Source organism: Pleurodeles waltl, chromosome 7 (genome assembly GCF_031143425.1).
Source record: "Pleurodeles waltl isolate 20211129_DDA chromosome 7, aPleWal1.hap1.20221129, whole genome shotgun sequence".
Taxonomy (NCBI): domain Eukaryota; kingdom Metazoa; phylum Chordata; class Amphibia; order Caudata; family Salamandridae; genus Pleurodeles; species Pleurodeles waltl.
Window position 1 is genome coordinate 864216640 of NC_090446.1, and position 24327 is coordinate 864240966.

Genomic DNA, 24327 nt, shown 5'->3' on the forward strand with positions numbered 1-24327 from the left:
GGTCGAATTTGAAACACAACAGAATGGTCAAACCTTCACACTCAGATTTTTCTCCTGAAGCGTATCGAGATCAGAGGAAGGACAAAGACAACTGCAGAAGGAAACGAGGGAGCCATATCAATGCACTAGGTTAAGTAAAGAGAGATGGTGGTTAATGTTGAAAAGCAAAAATAATTTATCAAAGCCGAAGGAGCAGCACTGTTCCAAAGGAAATAGAAATGCAGAGACTACCTCCAGGCATGCACACTTCCTAGTAAGTCAAAACGTCCCCAGAATGAGCCAGAACAGAATGATGAACTGGCTCCATCAACTCGTAAGCCAAGGGAAGAACCTGATGAGTTTTTCTTTGCTGATGTTCCAGAGATACATGTAGGGTACAGTAGCCAAGAAGGAGACAATTGGCAAGAAGTGGAGACAGCCCCTCCATAAGAGGAGGTTGATTCACACTAGGCTTTCCCCTCCAGATGATATCATATAAAAGCAATTGTAAAGAGGGCAGCAGATACATACATGGTTCATCTAGAGGAGGCAGAATCATTTTTTCTTGTAGAAACGTTACTGGCAATGCACAAAACGTAGTCACTTCCCAATATATTGAAACATAATACAAACTGCAAACCCTCCCCAGATGCCACACTATACATAAAGACCAATGTGCCACTCTGTTATAGTCCTCACTGCACCCAAAAGAGCTAATGCCCCATCTTCCTGGTGGGCTCCCCCAGATAAGGATAACAAGGAATTGGAGGCAGTGGGTAGAAACGTAGAGAATGCAACAGCAATGCAGTGGAGAATTGCCAACTCTATTACTTTACTAAGCAGCTATGTCCACCTTTAACAAGAAGAGATCATGTATCTCCTGCCAGACAAATTCAAGCACAATTGGTCATATTAGAGGTAAACACTATTGCCCACACTTGTCTAAAGTCATCCATGGAGGCAGCAGATACAACAATTAGACAATTGTGCACAGACAAAAGTTTGAAAAGGCATCTGGCTTAGAATACCTGGCTTCAAACCAGATGTGTAGGCTACAATTATAAACACTGTGTTTACAGAGACGACTTATGTGGTGCTGCTGTGGATGAATCACTGCAGCTTAAGGAAAGAGACAATGAGATGGCAAGGTTCAGGAGAACCTTACAGCCTTACAGGCTAGTGTATTCTTTAAAATGAGGTCACCGAACAATAGATAGGAGAAAGTATGCCCTCATTGCTAACTGCATCATTCACAAAAGCATTCAACCCCTAGCACTGCACACCACTTCACCTTAATGGCAGCCATCTGGACAGCAAAGAAAATCCTTTTGCACCAAAGTTAAAGGGAGTGGCCAGAGGTCAAGAGGCTCCGGTCCAGGCAAGGAACTGATTAGCACTCAAGCTACCCCTAGCACACAATTCCTGTAGTTGAAAATCGGGGAGATTTCTGGAAAAGGAGTGGAAAGGGATAACCTCTGACAAATGGCTGCTAAACACGTTGCAGTACAGATATAATATATAGAGGTGGAGTGGAAAACATACCTCTCAAGATACTACCATGGAGATAGACACAAATCAGAACACCTCATTCTCATGACAGAGGAGGATGGCCTATTAAAGGGAAAGGAATAATAGTGGAGGTTCTAAGGAATGAGTACAATTGAGGCATTTTCTCTGTATACTTTATATATGCCAAAAAACCCAATTCAGGCATGAGACTGGAGATTTTTTAAACAACAAATGGCTTTATTTTAGCTGTCTCCCATCTGAAATTGCCTCCGCTGCAATAGAATTCAATGGGGAAAATCTGTTCCCCCGATATTCCACCCCCCCCAAATATCTCCCACTTTCCTGTTCTAAAATGTTGACATGTATGATTCTTCCCCCACCAAAGAAAGACTTAACCTTATCACCGCTGATGGTTCTGAGATAGTTAAGCATATTTGTAACCCTTCAAGATGTAATTCCTATGATGGTAGAGGGCGGCTACATGATGATCATCAACTTAAAGGACTTCTATTTCCAAATTCCCGCTAACAGGAGCCGCTGGAATTATCTCAGGTTTATCAAGGGGGAAACTCATTCCTAGTTCAAAGTGTGACCATTTGAGAGAAAATCAGCACCAAGAGTGTTCACAAAATGTCTAGCTTTAGTCATAGCATGCCTGGGACACTGCGCTACGCGTACATCCCTACCTGGGCGACTGACTGGTAAAGATAAACTCGTCTATACAAGGCCAAGAAAGGTTAAATCAGGTGATATCAACACTGTTCACCCTAGTTTTATCCATCAATTGGGAGAAATTATTCATCACTTCTGTGCAGCAGGAAACCTTCCTAGGAGCGAACCTAGATTTGCTAACAGCCAAGGTATTCCCACTACAAAAGAGGTTGCTGGTAATGGATGACAAGTTCACCTTTGGCAAACTTTATAGTTCTCATAGTCATAGATGTTAAGGATGATGGTGGGTTGCATCCCCCTCATGCCCTCTGCCAGGCTGCTTATGAGACCGGTACAGGAGTAGCCCTCTAATCAGTGGTGTCCAGGGATTAGGACGATCTAGTTGGTGTCCAGTGCAAACTCAGGTAACAATTGTGATGGTGAATGATACAGAACATGACTAAGTACATATACCGAAATACCCAGCCCCAACACTGATCCTCACAACAGGAGCATTGCACTAGCAGTGTAGTGCTCGTTAGTGCATCTGAAAATTAGAGGATGATGGACACAGGAACAGGCAGACAAGCATATAAACTCGTTGGAACTCAAGATGGTGTTTGTCTCACTAAAAGCCTTCCGTATACGCAAGTAATGTGAACGGTGGTTTAAATGCAAGCAATTGTGTTTTACCTCAACAATCAGGAAGTACAACATCCTATGTACTGTAAAAGTTAGGGCAGGACATCTAGACATGCGCTGTCAATTCATGGATCTTAAATCATGCTTTTTCACCATCTCCCCACATCCCACGAGTGGTCACTAAATGCAGACACTCGCACTCATACCATAGAGGGTACGCCAAACATGGTTCTCAGACCTGAAGATAGAAGTTGTTGATAACATGAAAAAAATACTGGTGTTTCACAGTTTACTACCAATACACAAGGACATTTGCCACCCTAAACCAGAAAGCCTCAACCTAGCTGCCTGGCTCCTGAAGAATGATAATTGGGACATATGGGGGTACCATAAAGATCCATGGAGATAATTGTGAATATAATGAAACTTAATATAAATAAGAGCTAAGGAGCCAAATGAGCTAGATTTGTCAAACGGTGCAAAAAGCAGAATGTCCTAAAATCATATACAGGTGACGCAACAATCATCAGGTACTTTGTACACCTACTGGCTACAAACGCTGTGCGCTTTGTACTGATACACCTCTCCGTTATAATCTCATTCACCAAGGGGCTATCCAAAATAATTTTTGCTACTTTCATCAAAAGATTTCCCAAAGGGGTAAAAAATAATTCACCCACAGTGCTCCATTCCAGCACCCACGTAGAGTATCAACTTGGTCCTAGTGCAACTCATGAAGTACCTCCTTTCAGCTATTGCACATAGCACACCTAAAGCATCTTACACCAAGACAGCTTTACTTGTTACGTTCACTTTGCTAAAAAGGGTGAATGGACTACAGGCACTTACTGTTCAAGATCATATCTCCAGATATGCGTGGACAGAGTGGTTAGGACAACAAACCCTCAATTAATTCCTAAGGTGGTCTATCACTTCCACATCCCTTAGTCTCTACAAACCCCACCCAGCCTTTTTCCAAAATCCAACAACAGAGGCAGAAAAGGGCTTGCATATTCTTTGTGGCTCCTTGGCTCAAAACAAGGGATTAATAGTATCAAACGGAACACTAGCAAGGTGGATAATGCAAACAATCAAAAATGCTATAAAGTGGCAGGAGAAAGTCTAAAGCTTAAGCCAAGGTACCCTTTATAGGAAATAAATGGGTATTACTTGCCTTTTTATCGAGTGCCTGTATTAACATCAGTGGGTCAGAAACTTGGTCATCCGTGCACACTTTACTAAGCATTATTATGTGAATGTTCAAGCAAAGAAGAAGTCAGAATTGAGGCAGGGTTTTTTTAAAGCACCTGTTCATAACCTCGCATCGTTCATGCCCTCCCACTTCAGATGAATAAAACTGCTACATAATTGATGCATAGCATGTGAATTTAGAAGAGATCCACACACCAAAGGAAACCTGATATTGACCTGTAGCATTAGTTTTGCAGCTTTGAGCTCTTCTAGATTCGCATGCGTTCCACTGGCCTCCCAGGTAAAGCCAGGGAGTTTGCAGAGGAATTCTGGCTTTTTCAAAGGAATAAGCGTACAGGGGCATGATGCTTAATGTTATGGGGTTCGACTAGACTTCTCCTTTGGTCGACTCCATGGCGGAAAAACGGAAATCCTCTGAGCCCAACCCCCAGACGTTAGAACAAGGCACATTATGTGATTTTATAGTGCTCCAAGATGCACAATTATTGTTCTTGGTAAGTAACGTGTTTCTTTATCCACTCAACTCTTCGTCTCCCTTCTTCCAGGAAATTGTTACTTATTCTTTCCACTGTTCATCTCCCTCTCCATGGCAGTCCCGTTCTTAGGCTGTTGTTTCTCATCTTTTGACCCCTTTTGTGACCCTTGTCCTGCCCTTTCCAAGCCTTGGTCATCTCTTTAATGAACCTGGGTGACCTCTTCTAGTCTTATGCGGCCCCTGTCACACAGCAACCCTGTCCATGGTCTGATCTTAAATCTACATCCTTGCAGGTAGCGGGCCAACTTTTCCCCAGCCTTTGAGTTAGTGTTAACGCCACTGTTGAGTACGTTCACGTTTCATGGCATCAAGAAACAAACCTCCCCAAAAATGCTTTTCTAATCATGTAACAAATGTGTTGCCATATCAACTCCACCACTATTCCTCATCCAACTCTCTCTCCACTGTCACTCCTACAATCCATGATAATTTAACAAAATGCCCCTTGGTCTGCACTCTTTATACTTAATGATTTACTTACTTCACTCCAGCCACATCTTTGTATTCCAGTCTAATGGTAGGCATACCTTCCATCCATGTTTCTTTTACTTCTCCTTTTCTATTCCAAAGATTTAGCACCCAAGAAAACAGCACAGCCAAAAGACACTTTGCCACGTTAATACTGCCAAGGTGACTTTCTCAGTGATGTCTCCTCAAACATGGTTATCTCCTCCACACTTAGATGAGCCATTCTTAACTGTTGCTCTGCTGCTTTTAAAACATCTCGGCTACCGTCCTGTATCAGGGGGTAGACGTCCTTCTCTTAACCAGTGATATCACTATATTTACTAAGATTGAATTGCTAACAGTTGTGAGGTAGCTTGGGATTCCCTCAGAAAGGATGGTTTAGACTTTGTTGTATAGAAGTGTATATTGCTTTCCTGGCCACCCTGTGCCTCTAGGACTCCATAGAGAGATATTTGGTGTTGTGCATCTTTGATATTCACAAGTGAACTTACCCCCTGTGAGGTTTTGTCCCAAGTGTGTGAAGCCCCTGCACCTTTTTATGTGGAACCCGACTGAATATTGCAGCAGACATTTTTGGTACTTTTCTGAAGTTCACCTGTGGCAAGCACTCACGGCAATGTTGTTGTTGTGCCTTTACTCCACCAATTTGGCACTAAGAGGAGATGGAGTTTCCACGGAGTTAACACCTTTGAGCACTATACCTCACAAACCTGGGATGCCTGTCTGAAGAATTAATCAAAAGAATATAATGTATAGAAAGTAACTAAACTTGTACACTATGCTGTAATGCAAGGATAAGGTGAACTGTAGTAAACATTGCATACCGTTATCAGTCGGCATCTCAGGAACCTACAAAAGATATCCAAAAGCCTTGATTTGGACGGAATTAAAAACATGTAGTAAAAAAGACAGTTTATTCGTTTTGAGATGCAGTCAACATAACAGGTCCTCATGGGATAATAATACTCTAGTAGTAAGCACAAGTACTGATTTTCTAAAAGAAAATCAGTCCTTTAAGTAAAGTAACATCAGTGTTTTAGTCAGTGAGTATGCACACTGTGTTGGTGTGCTTTAAAAAAATAAGACTCATTTTCTTAAATTCTGTCTCCTGCATGGGCTAACGGTCTTTAAATTTTAAAACAATGGAGACAATGTTAAGGGTGAGGGGCCTGTATGTCTATGCTCCCAGAACTATTTATCTAGTGTCTGGGTGGCCATGCACAGATCAACTAACTTCTAAACTCTGGGTTTTTCTGAATGAAAATAGTTTCTGTGGATTGCTTTTGATCTCCCTGGTCAATGGTCACTGCTGGGCCTGGGCTCTCGACAACTGGATGTGGCGTTCCTTCAACGCCCTGGCAAACTTCTCTTCAGCTATCTATTCAGCTGACTTTCCGCTCGCTGTGCACAACCTTCTGATTCTGTTGTTCAGAGGAAAGCACTCCACTCAACAGCACGCACTCCTAATAGGAACAATGTCGGTCCCTGAATGACAGTTTTCGTCACCCTCAGGTGTATAGCCGTGTAAGATGACGTTACTCCTCCATGGTTAAATGTTGACCATAACTAGTCTCATTGGAACACAGTTGTATTGTGTGTTTATCTTCTTAGTGCCTCCAGTGTCATAGTGTTCTTATTTCTCTGTCATGCGTCATTACATTCTTTGGGATTGAGGATTTTACTCTTGCCCAGTGAGGAGTTAGTCCCTGTGCTCCTCGCTGGGTGACTGTTGGTCTCTTAAGCTCTTCTCAGCACTTGCTTTGTGGTCTTGTAAATGCTTGCGCTGGTTCTTGCCAATAAACCTAATTTGAAGCCCATTGTCTACTGTTTCTTGGAAAATGGCAGCAGTCCATTGAATACATTATGTTCATGAAACAGGCTTTTTCATATGTGCAAAGTGCACAGTTTTACAGATTTGCTTTTGTTAGGAAATAAAAGCAGTTAACTATTCATGTTAAAAAAAAATCTGGTAACCTCCCAAACCTTAATGGGTTGCTGATGCAAAAAGAAAGGAGAATATGTTCTTCAATTTTTCCTTTGGCTGTCTCTCGTTAACTTTTTTCCTGGCATGCAATCTTGTTTGCAAGCCCATGCAGGCTTCCCCAATGTACAAGGGGGTCTCACATGGATGCTCATGTGGCCACAAGCAGTCTGTGTTGTAGTTGTACTCTTGCTCCTAGGTGAGACTTCTGGTTTATGGATGACAGCACTTTTGTTTGTAGGAGACTAAGCCAATCCTAGAACAAGTTGCAACTGCTGGCACAACCCTCCCGGCTAACAAGCAGTAAATGATCAAAAACCGAAACATTTAAAGGTGATTTCTGGCAGCCTTTACGCATGGACTCTAGAATGTGACATCTCAGGGGAGTCGTGGTGGAACGGAGGTTACCCTTTTCTCATGTTAGCAACAAGTCTCATTCACACGCAGACAATGAAGGAAATGCAGGAAAGTTTTCAATAGGTTTATTGAAAAGACTCCAGTCTACAATAAAATGCATTAGCTGTAATGATTAGGATAATGCATAATAAAAGAAGCATGATTGTGAACATGAGTTGTGAATACAAAGACCCCCACCATCTTGCAATAACATAAAATGTAAAATACCTAGCCTAGAGAACCTAATCTCTAACCTAATGAGAGCTAGGAGTGATAAACCTAATCTGCCAGTACCATGTCCATGAGAAGAGCCCCCCAACTCTCGTTCCCTTGGAATGAGGTCTCTCGATCAGACTCCATGGGGACACGAAGGCTGGGTGTGCATCAAGACGACATGTAGCATAGATGGTGTCAATAGCATCTGGTAGGAATCCCTCTGAAAACCTTGTCTGTGTGAGATGTATTTATACAGATCTTGTAAGACCCCTGACTCAGGTATGTTCCCAAACAACAGATAAGGGAGAAGGCTTGTGGCATCAATTGTGTAAACCATTACCTCCAAAAGTACATTTTGTTCCTGTCACACGTAAATGGGTAAGGGACATGATGTGAATACCTATGTACATGACTTGACTTTGACGCTGATAGTGACGCCTTTAACAGAGTGGCACTGATAATGTAAAATAAAAACATTTCTCCGACTATAAACATGTCAGCCATTTTAAAAGAAATAATAAAATAAATGGGCTAAAACAGTGCGAACTAAGTAGGTTAAAAGTCACTAGGTGATGGGGCACAGGCCTGCAAGCCAAAAGGCTAAGCTAAACTCTTGAGTCCCATTAAAACTAAATAGGATCCACGACATCTGCTTAGGGGTACCTAAGAAGTCTCAACACAGAGATCTGTGCTGAGGTGCCTGCACACCCTAATCCTGGGAGTCTCTTGAAGGTGCCACTTGAAACGGGTCTACCTTAAGGTGCTTCAGTAACCTCACTCCATTACCAGCCTAGCAACATTGACTAAAGAAATCTCATAAGACTCCGGATACAACAGTAGAGTCATGTACACAAAAGGATACAAAGCACAAGTAAAGGTCTGTGCTGGTAGACAACACATGGTTCCTTCTTTTGGGCTATGGTGCTCCACAGCCTCTAAGATGCTTGCATCTTCCTAATCTAGGCAAGCAACTTGCTAAGAAAAACAAAGCGTATTCTGTACCTTCTGCTTTTGGAGACACAGGATGAATTCCTTCCTGTTTAATACTGCAGTCTCAGTTGAGATCCTCAGTGAGGTAGGATCTGAACCCACTAGTTTTCACATTCAGAAGTGTCTTGGTTCAAAGTCCTTATCTATTTTTTAGTGGATAGCGTACGGTACTGTTTCCTCTTGTGGTTGTACACCCAAATCTTCTACCTCTGGCCTGGGCTCAAGTGTTGCCTGAGGCAGCGCTTCTGCTGTATCCCTAGTCACCATTGATGAAGGTTATGGAAAATATCTACAGACCTCTGAGGACTCATGCTTTTATTTTCTCACTACTTAATGAGGCATCACAGTTCTCTCAGTAGCGTAATGCAATATTATGGGCCCCCTTTTGCAGAATGCAATGAGGGGCTCCAGAATATCCCATATCTCACAAATATTCATTGGCTCTGAGCTGAATGGAGCCCCAGGAAGGTTAGGGGACCCCTGAAGGTTTGTGGGTGCCCCTGCACCACTGGGATGCAGGGTCTTGTGTTACGCCTCTGACTGCTCTTATCTCAGTTGTCTGCCACACAACTTTCACTGTTACCAAGTCAGGAACTTGCAAGGATTTTTACCTGTTTTCTTGGTACGAGTACATTTGGTTACTAAGCTTTTATGGTACTGATCCATAAGCAATAGGCCTGTTCTTTCCTTTTCCAACTTATGTCTTATTTGGGCACAGTCTCCCATTATGCATACCACTACCTTTGATCCTTTATTCTTGGAGGATTTTACATGCCTTCTATGCTAGTTGGAGCCCAAGTTCTGGTTATTGAGACTCAGATCCTGCATATGCTCCCCATATTTATTCATGTATTATGATTTGTGAGTCTCCTCTGAGTGCTTGGTTGCTCATCTTCAGAGTCTGTCTTGTGATCTGTTCATTTGTCCTGGACTGCAGACACGCCTTCAGCTACTGAGCCGCAGTTTAGCTCAGGAGGTCTCAATGGCAGATGCCCATTTAAGAGCAATAAATTAAAAATAAAATGTGTTCAAAGATGCATTATCGAGAAAGAAGTGACATGGTGACACAGCATACCTGCAGTTCCCTGTAAATAAACTAGAAAAAAGGAGGCTGGGGATAAATGGAGGAATGTGGGGTGCAACTTAACAACGCTGAGTGTCACGGACAGAAGTGAGCACAGAGGGGCAGGGAGCAAGGAAGGAATTGGGGGAAGTGTGTTTTAGATGTTTTTTTGTTTTTGTTTTTTTTTAAACACCGAGAAAATGAGAGTGGAAGATAAGTAACTGATGACCTATGTCTGCCCAAGATCATGCATTAGTACCTGGTTCAGTGGCCCCCTACCTGGCCAAGATCTTTAATGCTATGTTTAGTTCAGGACTGTTTCCCAAACAGTGGAAGAGCTCTTCGGTTCTTCCACTTCTGAAGAAACCTTACTTAAACATGCTTGACCCAAACAGTTATCGGCCCATCTCCAGGCTTCCTTTCCCAGTGAAGCTGGTAGAAAAGGCCATGAAAGCACAGTGGGCTGCTTTTTTTTTTAAAGAAAATCATTTGTTGGATGATACAGAATAATGCTTGATTTGTCTGCAGCATTTGACATAGTCAGTCATGATCTTTGGATTGAATGGCGACAGCGCCTTGGAATTGAGGGTGTTGCCCTGGCCCGGTTGTTTTCTTTTTTTACAGATCACAACCAATTGTTTCCTTGGAAGACTATACATCTGAATTACTCATTACCTTGCGGGTCCCACAGGGGTCCTCGTTGAGCCCAACTTTGTTCAATTTATATGTTATGCCATTGGCAACTTTGATCAAGTCTTTTGGCCTGTTAGTTTCTTATGCTGACGGCACACAGATTGTGGTATCACTTTCTAAAAAAGGCTCTGATATGAGTAACATCTTTAGGAACTGTATGAGTGAAGTCAGCTCTTGGATGGACAATATCTGTCTTAAACTGAACTCTTCTAAGACAGAAGTCATACTGTTTGGCAACACCTCCTTCTCGAGCCCTTTGTGGTGGCCAGAGGAGTGCGCCTCTTTTCTGACACCAGTCAAGAAGATCAGAAACCTTGGTGTTTTGATCATTGACCGATTAACATTCAAACAAGAGACTAACTGTGTAATTTCGGCAACTTTTTATATTCTATGCATTCTAAAGAAAAATGGCGCAATTTCTGCAATTCGACCCATTAATTTCAGTTATGTTTGTACTAATCCGGTCCGTAATAGAATACTGTATGTCAAAATCTTCAGAAACGTCACTAAATAAACTGCAAATTTTGCAAATCTCAGCAGCTCAGCAACTGATGAAGGTCCCCAGATCTCACTCAGCCTCACATGCTATCAGAAGACTGCACTGTCTTCCTATAAAGAAGCGGATAATTTTCAAGGACATTTGTAATGCTCTCAATGCTCTCTATGGTCTAGGGCTCACATATTTTAAAGATAAGCTCAGTTGGTACCCGCCCGGCAGGACTCTTTGTTCAGGCTTTACAAGCAATTTGATATACCCCCCTTCCACCTCCCCTCCGCCCCACACACAGTCTGTCTTCCAGGGAGGCAGAAGTTTCATTATGTGTAATGCTCATATTTGCAACCGTCTCCTTCAGAATTTGAAAGAGGGCACTTCTTTATCAAGTTTCAGGAAATCTATGAAAACTTGGCTGTTTAGTCATGATTAGTTTTATTTGCTGTTTAATCACTTGCACTTGTCACTGGTAAGCGCCAAGACTCCTCCAGGTATAAGGTGCACTCTATAAATCTAAATCAATCGATCAGTGAGCTGGGGTGGAGCAACACCAGACTGTGCATGCTGCATCTGATGAATTAACAGACTTGGAGTGAGCAAGAAAAGACATGCACTCCCATACAGTGCTCAGACAAAAAGAAAGAAGCTATGACCTGGAGTAGGGACACATTCAAGAAGAAAGCAATCAAATGAGATTGACAAGGTGGACTTGTGATAAGTAGTGAGCTGACCCAAACCATACTGTAAGAATTAGTATTGTAAACAATAGGTCCTTCGACAACAGGCAGCTACAGCTGTAAATGGGACCTAAAACAAATGGTGCTTGAAGTGGTGCTCCATGTCAGTGCAGCTAGATTTTCCGAATGTGCCCATGGCTTCATGGAACCTGCATAGGGAGTAGACCCAACATTCATTCAGCTGTGCAACTCCAGTGCCTTTGCGGTACTGGGGATCATGCCTTTGCAATTTATCTCCAAGCTCAGGAGAGATAAAGAAGAAATGCTGTGTATACTTCCCAGATGTGATGCAGCTTTGCAGCCATCTCAGTCGTATTATGGTGGCTCGCACCTTTGAATGACACGACCCAAGAGCCTTTCCGCACCTACTGAGCACCTCAAGGACACCACTTCAAAGTAATCCACAATTTTCTTGCAGCAGTAACTGAAGATGATAGATGCCACAGACCCACTATTCCTTTCTCCTGAACCGGAGATTTCCATCACTGTAGACTCTTTCCATTGTGGCTAAGGAGCCACCATGGGTCTGCTGAAGATTCAGAAAATGTGAACTCTGCAATAGAGAGTTATACTGCATAAATTCACTCAACCTAAAGCTCACGTCTGACCTCTGAAAATCTTCTTTCCATTAAAGAAGGCAGAAAAGTCTTCATTTTTATGACCGTGCCACTGCTGTATTCCATATTAACAAGCGAGAGGCAGCTCTCTTGTCTTAGCTTTGCACTTTGCTGGGGAATTCTAGCAGTGTTTGTTGGACTTCAGGGTCTTCCTGTCTGCCATCAGTTTTAAAAAGGATTAGCAATACTCAGCGAACAGACTGAGCGGAATGATCCAAGCCTCTCAGACTGAGAACAATGATTAGAAGTAATCTTCCTCCTGCTCTTATCTTGGAGACAGTCGTCGATAGTTCTTTTCCTTCAGAAGTCGATGTAAAATGCTTTCTCTTTGTCTCAGATTTGCAGGGCTACCTGAGTCGTGTACTTTTTATGTGCATTCTTCCCAACCATGTCATTCTCAAGGTGATCACATGAATCTTGATTTTGGTGGTTCCCTTTGGACCTCTAAAACTGGCTTATTGCCTCTTTCCTTTTGCACTTTACTCTTGTTGTGATCCTTTTCATTGTCTTTTATTGATGATCTTGGTTGCTTTGTTCCAGAGCACTTATTTAGGGGCACCTTGGATTGTCACAGGAGTACATGAGAACCATTCAGGCAGCAAGGAAACGGACTTGGAGTAACCTGGGTGATCTGTTACTTATCATTTCACACCTACCGGTGCATCAAGTGCAGCTCAGCAATCCCTGCACTGTGTGCTGTAGATGCCTGTGAAAATTCTGATTAGAAAAATGTTTGTTCTAGAATTCTACTGGCAGTTACATTTTTTATTACCCACCCAATGTGTTACTGCAGTTGAAGACCACTATCCAGTTTGGAATTTGAAGATAATTTTCTCAATATTGGTTCACAAGACACTTGACCTTTGGCCACCAGAAACATTGCACTGGTGACATGGGGTTGGATTCTTTGTTGCAGCTACTTCAGCCTCATGTAGAGGTGAACTGTGATCACTTTCCTGGGGAGACCCTTATACTTTTCTCCCATTTGGGCAATGTAGTCTGTAGAACACATTGTTCCTTTTGAGCAAAGGCGATAGTTCTGCCAGTTTTCTGTATAATCCCTGTGGCAGATGCAGAAAGATTCCTTACTACCCTAGATATTAGGAGGATTCCTGAATTATATACACATCGTAGTAAAACCTCCAGATGTTCACTCAAATAATCTTCCACCACTGTTGGCGGCTCAAACCCAGGCAAACAAGTATGTGAGACCCCATCGCAGTCTGAGTCAGCTGTTGTAAAGTGTTCAGTCAAAAGAATCCCACAGCCTGATTGTATCTGTGCCGTGCTAGCTTCTGTGGCCTTCCAAACCACTTCATCTTCGAAGCAGCCACTTGGTATACTTTTCATGTATTTTGCAAGTTCTGTGTTGGATGTTCACTCCAGAATAGATGGTTGCAGGTAGGCTCAGAATTGCCTGTTATTGTCTTATACAAATCAGTGTTTTTGTATGATTTAAAATCAGGAAGGTGACAGAACAATGGAATAGTTGCAAGATATTCACTGCTGAAGCTCTTTCATTTGCACATGAAGTCCTTAAAACTACTCTCCTCCATCCTTCACACCCACCAACACTGGTCATGACTATATTACATAAAGTCATGGAGAATAGGTATTTTGGTCTGAATAATGAGACAGCCCCCGGATGTGTGTTGGGTAAAAAGTGCTCCCTCTTTTTCTGCTGGGTAAAAATGTGCTCTGTTTTCTCTGGGCATGGATATTTCATGAGAATGGAAGCTGAGGACTAAGGAATAGGACTACAAGAACTAGTAGGGTAAGTTCATTCATTCATTAACTTTATTTCGGTAATAGAAATACCATAAAAGCTCATCCTGCAATACACATATAGAAATGGGTAAAAAACCATAAATTAATACACTATAATATAAAACATTGTGCCTATAAAATGTTCAAAAGAACAATAGAAAATTATTAAAACATAATCAGAATAATATGAATCCATCAATATAAAAGTCAATAATATAAAAAACCTTCGCCCAATAATCTTAAAAGGCAGAAAGATGATGTCTAATAATCCCTATGAAAAGGTGGCATTTCTGTTATTCTCTGTAATCATACGCTTCTTCAGAGGGGCCTCTAAACATTTTGCTCTTGCATGCCAAATTGCATCTAAAAATCTGGCCAGCGCACATACCACTATACCATGGGTATTCGTTTTGCATATCCTAAGAGCTGAAAGCCGATTATTAATGCCAATGGATCTGCAAAGGGGTATAATCTATTGAATTCGTTGTTTATCGTATACAGGACAATGGAATAGTACATGTACAATACTTTCTGGTGACCCACAGCCCTTTGGGCATACATCTTGTTGGCAATCCTATTGGGACCATCTACAAGTAAAAGTGCGTAATGGTAATGATCCCAGCTTAAACCTAATATAAAAGTGCACGTGCTCGCGGGGATAAGATTAGGTCCATGTAATTTTCAAATTCATAATGGCATTTGGCTGATATAAACTTATATGTCAAGCTAAGCAAAGACGCCTCAGCCAATTTAGCTATTTTTAATTTTAACCAATATGCATCCTTAACAATTTGCGCCACATTTTTGGGGAGATCACATGGGGCTGTCTACAAATGGGCCAATCCTAAATTGATCAAACTACTTTCAACATGGTTACACCATGGAATTTTCCATATTATATTTGTGCTGAGCAAGATGTTCAGCCATATCCTAAAAGGGACGAATATATCCATAGACCAAATCGGAATCCAATACAATATTGGTCTTAAAGCGGCTATATAAGCTATAGAATCTAAATTCACATCCATCCAAATTGGCAACGTGGGAGAACTAGTGGGTATTTTAAGCAAAGCCTTTTAAATGAATTTTCGGTGAGCGCTAAGTCCCTCAAGTTGCCATGCCCCCTTAACTCTGCTCCATACAAGGCGCCCCATCTTGCTTGTATTTAATATATTTCTATTGCAGGGGAGATTGCAAATGTAGAAGATCTATTGGCAAATCTTAGGACACCCCCCGAGTTCTGTTTCAGTCTCATATGAGCCTTTAATAGCTGGGCCTGCCATTTATGCGTATCCTCTAGTCTAACCCCCAGGTAATCAAAATCAGCGACTCTCTCCAAAGCTTCCCCTTCCATTGTAATTATCTTCCTTACTTTACATTTTTTGTCACCGAAGATCATGTATTTGGTTTCGTAGAATTAACTTCAAGGCCATGATCTTTACAAAAAGACGTAAACTTCGCAAGTAAGTTGATAAGGCCGGAAGCAGTTTGGGATAATAGCAAAGTGTTGTCCGCAAATAATAAGCACGGAGTCTTTATCCCATCTAATTTTGGTGCATCGTTATCACAGGCAAGTATGTAGTAGGTTAAGTTAATTATATATTTTTTAATAATCCAATTCTCCCTGCAGCTTATGAATGAAAGTAAACTAAACATACACTAAATAGTCTCATATCAAGGAGACCTAGTCAATCCACATTCATAAACTCATTCATCTAAAACAACAAAGTGTACCCACTGATCATGGGCTTTATTATTCGTTAAAAACCAAGTCTACAGTTAGCTAATGTCCTATGAAGCAATATCTGAGTCACCACCATAGAACTTTAGCGACAAAAAATGTCCCATTCCTACCTTTCCTCCTGTTCGTCATCCAGCCCAGCATGCCCTTATGCCTAAATCACTCTTACTTTTGCCAAAATCTAGTACACACGCTTAGTGTTTTTGACCAAGAGCTTCCCCACATACCAGTTGCCCATCCACTTTGCAGCTTGTTAGTTTTAAAATAAATGCATCCTCAACCAGCAACCGATCAGTCTCCTTTCTGCACATCTCAGTCTTTCAGGATAGTGTTGATACCTAAAGCTACTCTGATATAATTGACCCCGGTTGTCCTTGTTCAAGTTTTGGTTCTGCTCAGGTAATTACAGAATGTGCATTAAAACCGTGAGTCTAGATCTTTAAGTCTCCATGTACAAAGCAGATAAAATAAACAAGCAGTGTAAAAAGGATTCGCAACATGAAGCACATAAAGGCGAAATGCACTGTAAATCTTGCCTTCGGATTGTCTTTGCGTATACATACTAGCCAATTCTCATTGTGGAGTAATTTTGTGTGTTATTATTGATTATTACTTATTTCTGGTGAGTATTGCATTTTCATTGGTAGTCCAGTTTTTCATCAGGCATCTGCCCATTTGGGTAGTCCTTACCTCTGAGATGTTGCTGAGCAGGAAAAACATTATCTGTTCATTCATCTCTAGCTGTCCTTTGGTTATGGCATGCAAGATCATTTTTCTTCTTACATCATCTACATGGGGCGTTTGAGTGAAGTGGAGCAAATCTTCCTTAAGACTGCACAAGCAGTTGGCCGAATGGGCCTACCTCCTTTTCATTAAGGAGTATACCTACCTGGATAGCACCACTTCTCGTCTTGGCAAACGGCATCCTCTCTCGTTGGGATTTGTTACAACTGTGAGATACGACTGTGCATATTGCAGGTGTCTGAGGCCAGACAGGCTTCCTGTTAGAAGTCATCTATGGAGTCAGGTGTTACTTTGTTGATGTTGGGTGACTTGAATTGTGGTTTCATAATAATTTTTTATTGTGCATTACACTGATTAATATTGCCGAAATTAAAAATGAGACTGGGCCATAGAGCTTACCTCTTCCAGGCCAGAATTTGATTTAGAATGCAGTAGGTGTTCCTTCCAGGCTTTGCCGATAAGATCTCTTCAGTCTGACTTCCAGCATTTCAACCTGTTTTTTCATGGGTGACCTGCAACTTTTATCTAGAATGGAGCTGCAGCCAACGTCCGATTACAAAGCTATGGTTCAGAAACCAACAGGCAGCTTAAACAATGTTTTCTAAAACTTATTTAATGGGAACCACCCTTGACTGTGCTGTCAACAAGGCCCCACAGCTCCATTGGCTATTTTGCTTCCCACCTTAGCTTTGGCCATCACATCTATATAATGTGAGAAACAATCATCATGTGAGCAGGCAAGCCTTAGGATGGCTTTTAGTAAACTTTAGCTTAGATTAGTGGTTATGGTCATGCCCAGACTGGGGAAGACATTGACTCCACGTTTTGCTCCCACAATTGTGAACACTTTTTCTTTCCGTCAAGTTTTCCTAAAGACCATTGTCTTTGTTCTTAGATAGATTATCTTATGTCCATTTGCTGAACAATATTTTTCTATTGCTGTTAATTGGGCCTGAAGGATTGAGGAGGGAGGCAGGTGCGAAAGGTAGGAAATCATCAGCGTGGAGCAAAGCTTGGATACTGACCCTTCTATGCTGGGCCCGTCGGTGGGGCTTTTAAGACTTATTTGTACAAGTCATTTGTGTAGAGCGGAATATTAATTGGGCAAGTAGACAGTCCTGTTTGACTCGACTTGAGGCTCGGAACTGTCTACTGTAACTCAGTTCCAATAACGGGGGCCATACATTACAACAGATCTGGTAGTTAATACTCTTTAAGTGGAGTTTGTTCTCCACTTGGCATCTCACCTCCTCTCTGACGTAGCCTGAGTACTAACAGTCAGAGGAGCGTGTGTTTAATGTTGCCCATTTAGTGACTTCAGGAGGACCCTGTGCACCTCTGAATCGCACCTGGATTCCCTGTGTATAGCGTGAGATGGAGAGAAAAATCAACTACTATGTAAGCTAGTTCAGTGGATACAGAGTTACACAATGAAGTCAAACCTAGAGGTCGTGGAGTTATAACACACTAGAAACCTTAGGCCTCCACCAGAAAATGGTTATATTTTTAATAATTTTATACTATTATACATTTTTGTTTTGTGCACACTTAGGCCATATGTTAATTGCAAACATTTACAGTTACTTTTGGCATGTTTGGAAAGGACTAAAGCACACCAGGCACTGCATAAAAAACCCTCAACCACTGAAAACTTGTACTCTGACAGCTGGTGGTGGCGGTGAGGGCGTATGATCCGACCATTGCTCCTCGCATTAGTAATACAATAGCAAAAACATTCATTAATGGAGCAAATCTTACTGCAGATGATGCTACATACTGAGGCACTCGTGCACCCATCAGTGCCAAGAACCCATGAGGATAGCAGTTCTTCATTTTATAGCAACCGTGGAAAATAACTGACATAGGGATTGTTCTGAATAACATTTTAAAAAACAACAGAAAATGCTCTGCAATGCATTTTACCTTGTTTTCTAGTTTTTCTTTAAACCAGAACCATCATAAAGTGAGAAAATAAAAGTTTTTTAATGTGATTTTTTTTTTTGTTCCATGTTTTCGCAGGGCCATTAACATATTGCCCAACCGGGTTATCGGCAGTGTGGGGCAGCATCCAGGGGAGCCCATAGAGCAGCTGGCTCGGTCCCCAAATGGACGCTTCTTGGCCAGTTGTGCTCACGATCAGCGGGTGAAATTCTGGGATGTCGCCCCTCTGAGTGCCATGCTCGTGGATGACTACCGGAAGCGCAAAAAGAGCCGTCAGCTGAAGGCATTGAGCCGCAAGGCGTTTGGAGGTGGTGAGGACTTCTTTGCTGACCTGAGAGAGGAATCGGCTGGAGAGAAGAGCCAGGAAGGCGAGGAAGATGGCGCAAGTGAGGAGGAACAGAGCGACAGTGAGGACAGTGATAGCGACTGAACAGAGGTAGACTTGCCATGGAGAGAATGGGAAGGTTTGCGAGCAGTGCGGTGCCTCTGGAAAACTGGAAGGCGGCCTCTCCAATGCGAGGCCTGACTTCCCTGAATGAGTGGTTTAGGTTGAAGAGCCTAACTGTACTCCAGCACTGCCAGCTGCTCAGTCTCTACCACCCATATGGGCTCTAAGCCACCAGTCTGACTAATGCGAGTGGATTCTCTTCTGAGAAGAATGGGCGTTGCTGTTACCCTGGAGATGGCTACAGAGGGCTCTACTGCTTGGTGCACATTCAACAAAACAAAAAAGTGTAGGCCCTTCCTTTCACTAAAGGAATGATGCAAAGAACCAGCTTCATCACACACTCTTCATGTTGCTGCCACGCCTACCAATTGCTCTTCTTTTTACGTGAACCTTCCCTTTGACTACCTTTTTCTAAAAAAAAAAAAATATTAGTTCTACCTGTCTGAGATATATTTTTTAGAATGCATATTATGGAAATCAAGGTCTCTCTCCCTATCTGCCCCTTCATATCCTTAATATGTGCTGCATTGGTGTTTTTGATCAATAAAATGGTGTAGACCTGATTGTTATTACTCTTTCCGTTGAACAATAGAGAAAAACTGTAGGGAAGGCACCAGGTGTCACCATCTTATCACCTTGTCCCGCCCATAACCAAAGCAGCCTTGGAGTGGGTGACCTGGGGGCAAGTCTAGGTACAGTAATGGGAGACCAACACAACGGCTGAGACCACGAGTCAACCTTTTACTTTTTATCTGTACGATTTACAGTTTCTTAAGAACAATTATATGGGGCTCAAGATGGGGAAAGCCAAGGATTTGAAAAGTTTCCTTGTATTTTGGTCAGCTGTGGTGTTTGTGTGACTTTTTCCCGGTTGATAATATTTCCCCTGTTCCCTCATTAACTGGACCAGGAGTAAAATGTGGCGAGGGAGCTGGAGAAGATGGACACTCCAAACTAATTCCTCGACCTAATCTACCAAAAAAATGAGTGTGGTTATAAAGGTGTGATTGAAACACACTCTCGTCAATTGGAATAATGTGGTAACATTGTAGCACTTCCGGGCTTTGCTTATTTTTTCATAGGTTTCTTAGAAGAAAAAAAAGAGCAAAATTAAAATATTAAAAACTGAGCTTTTTGGCTCTTTTGATATTTCTAACTTCGTGTTGCTGTCTTTATGTAATTACTTCATCCGTGTTGATATAATGTTGGGCGTTTGGTTCTGCTTCGATGAGTTGCTGTTCTGTTATAAGGAGGGCAAAACCAGTAGCTGAAGAACCCATGGAGGGGAAGAAAACGTGGGTGTACTTTTCCCCCATCGCACTATCCACTGCCAAATCCCTCTGATGGCCCCTTCACATCCTGTAGACTTTGCCATGGCCTACACCATCAGCGCAAACAGTGACTTTTTCTGATTGACACACCTAGACGGAACACCGAGGTGTCAAGATAGCAATTACTGTTGATGGCATACTGGGGCTCCCCCTGGATGAGACAAACCTACTGTGAAGACAGATGTGAGTATGAGCATAGAGTGCAGATCAGAACTCCACGGCCTGGACATCCAAAGTGGCCAAGAGGTTACCATAACAAGGGTTATACCCTGGCACCTGTCATAACACGGGACCGCCTTCATTCAGTCATTGTTGCCCACAGAATTAGGAAAAGAGTGGTCATAAGTAATTTGTGTCTGGGACAGACCACCTGATTCACCCTTGTGCCACATTTTACTTAGCCACAATTAGAGGTCAGTTTCATTGTGGCTTCCACAGCCTGAGGTTTGTGTAACTCACTTCCCACAGTGATTACATCACTTTTCAGTGACCGCCATATATGCACATGCATGGAGTCTCCACGAGACCCAGGCCTCTGAAACCCCAGTTGGACTGGAGCTGTCCAGGTCACAGGTTACTTAGTAGTTACAGAACTCAGGTTTATTTTGAGTCCACTGTGTAGGTATATTTATCCACTAGAGATCCACAGGAAGATTAAGTTATCAAAGAAAACCCTTTACTTTAGTGTTTAGAAGAAGATCATAGCCGGCATGTTTCGCTCCGCAGTCTATGCCTAGATCGTCCTCAGGGCCTTTGTGCTTTTGAGTCGTAATGGTACAGACATATCACTTTGGAGTATCTTAGTATCCTCGTCTTTTGCAGTCCTCTAGACTAATTAATAACTCAATATTCTAGAAGACATCAGATGAGACACTACCAGTGTCCGGCTAGCTTATAAGAGGGTTCCCTTGAAGTGATTGACTTTCCTCCGTATTACAGTCTGTTAACATGTGGTAACAATATCTCCTATATATCATTTTAATTCTAATCTCTTGAATCCTAGATTTGGATAAATATATTTTAAAAAAAAAACATGAAAGAAATTCGCAATATAAGCCATATACGCAAGTGTGCAGAGTATGATAACCTAATATTTTCCATTGGAGGGAGGTCATCATGAACCACTGAAGGCTTCGCCTCTCATGAGTCATGCCCACTCCCCATACGGAGCAATTATAAGCATGTCTCTGCTCATCTGTAAATTAGATAGATAAATGGAAGATTGTGAATAGGGTATTGTAAGGGTGGACTCGAAGAGGAAGAGAGTCACCTCTATGTGAGGGTACTTTTACCCTCAAATATAAGTTTTTTTTTTAATTGCAAACCAGGCCCACGCCCAACACCATCAGATACGTGTTTTTATGATTGTATGCTGGCCTGAAAGCGAGGGCGCACTGTCAGCATTGAAGGGGTAGGCCTCGTTGCTAGTAACTGAAGTCAAGAGGTTTGTTTCGTAATGAGATTTGATGTTGATTGGTCTTTGATAATGTCGGACAATAAGTCCAGACGGATTTGCCGGCATTAGTTACGGAGTCCTTGAGTTCCAGGGGATAAAAAAGTTTACTTTACGTTAAAGAGTAGCAGGGCTCACAATGAGCCCGACTGCCTGGGTGTCCAGGGGAGGGGGCTTCGCTGGCATCATTTCCCGATTCTTGTTTCATGCCAATGGCATGGCTAGGTGGGTGTGTTCCGGGAAGGAGGCGTTTAAAAGCCAGGCTAAGATCGGCTCACCTGGGGGCAGTGCTCGAGTCTTGGAAAAGAGGGTTATTGCGCCGCATGACAGCGGGAAGATTGTTCTGCGGGGAAGTTATCCGTAACCCGCGCTGAGCTGCAGCGCACAGGCCAGGTCCAGGCGTCCCCTCAGGCAGTGAACTGCCGTCACCGAGTAGACCTCCCAGTCCTTCCCTAAGGACCAGTGGTGCCTAGGCCCCAAGGACCTCTCCTCGTACCGCGGCCTGGGGTTGCCTCGTCCTTGCACAGAACCCCGTCACACAAGGTAAGAACAGAGACCTCACTCAACAAGTCCTGCCCAAGGGTAGGAGGAGGGAGGGGGTCTCACCGGCCAGATGTGGAGGTTATGTCAAAAGAAGCACTGTTCTCAGTGCACTTTTATTATTTTTTCTTAGGTTGAGATATTACTTCTGGAACATTGTGTATTGTGGGACGAGAAACATAGTATCAGACGTGTGTTTGTTAGGATTTGTTTTGAGGCGTGCTTTCTGACAGTCTTTACAAGAGGGCGTGACGTTTGTTCTCAGAAATTAACAATATCGAATCTGCTAAATGTTCTGCAAGTGATGTATATTTGTTATAGAGGTTTAAAGAGCGCGGCGTTTATTCCCCCACACTTCACAGCTCCTTGCCGGAGCTTCGTGCTGAGCGGCTCCCTGATTCATACATTCATTCTGCAGGGATTGCGCCATCCCTTTGATTCCCCGGGTAGAAGGGGCGGCAGCAGGGGCGCATTCCTGAAACCTTAAATGCTCATTATTGCCGCTCGGGAATGCCGAGGCCGGGCTTGATGGAAGCAAGATGTGTGCCCGGCACCGGGGCTGATCCCTCCGCTGGCCGGGGGGACTATTTGTTGGGACTGTGTCCGTTTTAAAAATCAACAGCGACGGACGTCAAATTGTAGGAAGCGCCAATACTTTCCGCATAAAGAAAATAAAAGCAGCTATTTTGAAAGGTGCCGGGTTCTGTCATGGGAGTGAGTGTAGTACCGCCTTAGAAAAACTATAGAACTGTCCCAATAGGAGCAAGTCAGGCACCTCTTGCCAGAAGCCCTTGTACTGTCCCAGTAACCGCGTAGAGCCCCGGTACTGCCCCGTATAAATGTATCTCCCCAATTACACAGCACTGGTACTGATCCAGTAACAGAATGACACTACTGCCCATAAGCACCGTTACTGTCCCAGTAACAGTATTCACCCTGGCACTGTCCTACAGAAGCTGATCATCCTTCGATGCACTAGTATTCTGGTAACTTTGTAGCGGTCACATTCAACTTAAAAATAAACCAGCGCCGCCGAGGAGGGCACTACCAAAAGTATAGAATCCCTGCTGAGTGCTGGTACTCCCTTCATAGGTATAACAGCCGTGAGGAGTGTTGATACTCTACCAGTGAAAGCATAGCAGTCCTGCTAACAAATGCCAATACTCTTCCATTAAAAACTAGTAGCCATGCTGAGGCGTGCTGGTACTCTCCTGTTGAAAGTATAACAGTCCTGCTGAGAAATGGTGATGCTCTTCCATTGCAAAGTTCAGTAGCCCTGCTAAGGAGTGTTGGCACTTTCCTCTTATATTAAAAGTATAATAGCCCTGCTGAGGAATGCTGATGCTCTCCCACTAAAAGAATAGCAGTTATGCTAAGCAGTGCTAGTACTCCCCCAGTACCAGTCTAGCTGGCCTGCTAAGGGGTGCTAGCAGTCCCCCAAATTTAAGTATAGCTGCCCTGCTCAGCGAATGGTGCTAGCAGCCCCCTTTAAAAGCAGTGGTTAATTTGTAAATAAAAACGTGCCGGCGTCTTAAACACCTGGGTGCTTCAATTAAAAGTGCGAACACGAAATTCTGGTGCAGCGTAATTCTTAAATCATCTCGGGCCTCTTCAATTCATTTAAAGCTACTCCCTGCCCCTTCAGCTCACTCTTGCAGCTTCCCGTTGCCTCCCATTGTGACGATTTTTCGTTTTTCCCTTCCTCCGTCTTTCCCGTGTGTCTTTTGCTCGCAGTAAAAGCTGGAGGCAGAAAAATAAGTGCCGTCCCTCAAAACTAAGTGCCGGTGCTCCGCACCGCAAACAACAAGCACAAATTAAGCACTGGTTAAAATTATACCTGCTCTGGTGAGCGAATAGTGCTAGCAGTCTCCCATTAAAAGTATAGCTGCCCTGCTGAGGAGTGCTAGTAGTCCCCCCCCATTAAAAGTATAGCTGCCCTGCTGAGCAGAGTGCTAGCAGCCCCCCTTAAAAGTATGAGTGCTGAGGAGTGTCAGCAGCTCCGCCGACTGCTATTACTCTCCGTGATGGGAGTGTCCAGTCATTCCTCTTCCGAGACAACCCCAGCTAGCCCCCAGTACCGGAGACTGAACGAATCTCCTTAACTCAACGTGGCAACGAGACCCTAGGATGGAGGGAGGTGAGTTGGATGTCTGGGGGTGGGCTTCAGGAAAGTACCAGGC

General features: G+C 43.0%; 2 protein-coding genes across 3 annotated transcripts in view; both read left to right on the top strand.

The window, feature by feature from the left end:
- WDR55 (WD repeat domain 55) overlaps nucleotides 1-19386 on the top strand; it is a 219813-nt gene extending 200427 nt beyond the window's left edge. For both annotated transcript variants that reach the window (XM_069199396.1, XM_069199395.1), the window contains one exon: nucleotides 18454-19386. In XM_069199396.1, the coding sequence (XP_069055497.1) occupies nucleotides 18454-18805 (352 nt within the window). In that variant the 3' untranslated portion in view covers nucleotides 18806-19386. The remainder of the gene's footprint in view (nucleotides 1-18453) is intronic.
- A 2477-nt stretch (nucleotides 19387-21863) lies between these two features.
- LOC138245650 (UDP-glucose 6-dehydrogenase-like) overlaps nucleotides 21864-24327 on the top strand; it is a 111418-nt gene continuing 108954 nt past the window's right edge. Inside the window, exon 1 of the mRNA XM_069199397.1 lies at nucleotides 21864-22150. The gene's annotated coding sequence lies outside the window, so the exon portion shown is untranslated. The remainder of the gene's footprint in view (nucleotides 22151-24327) is intronic.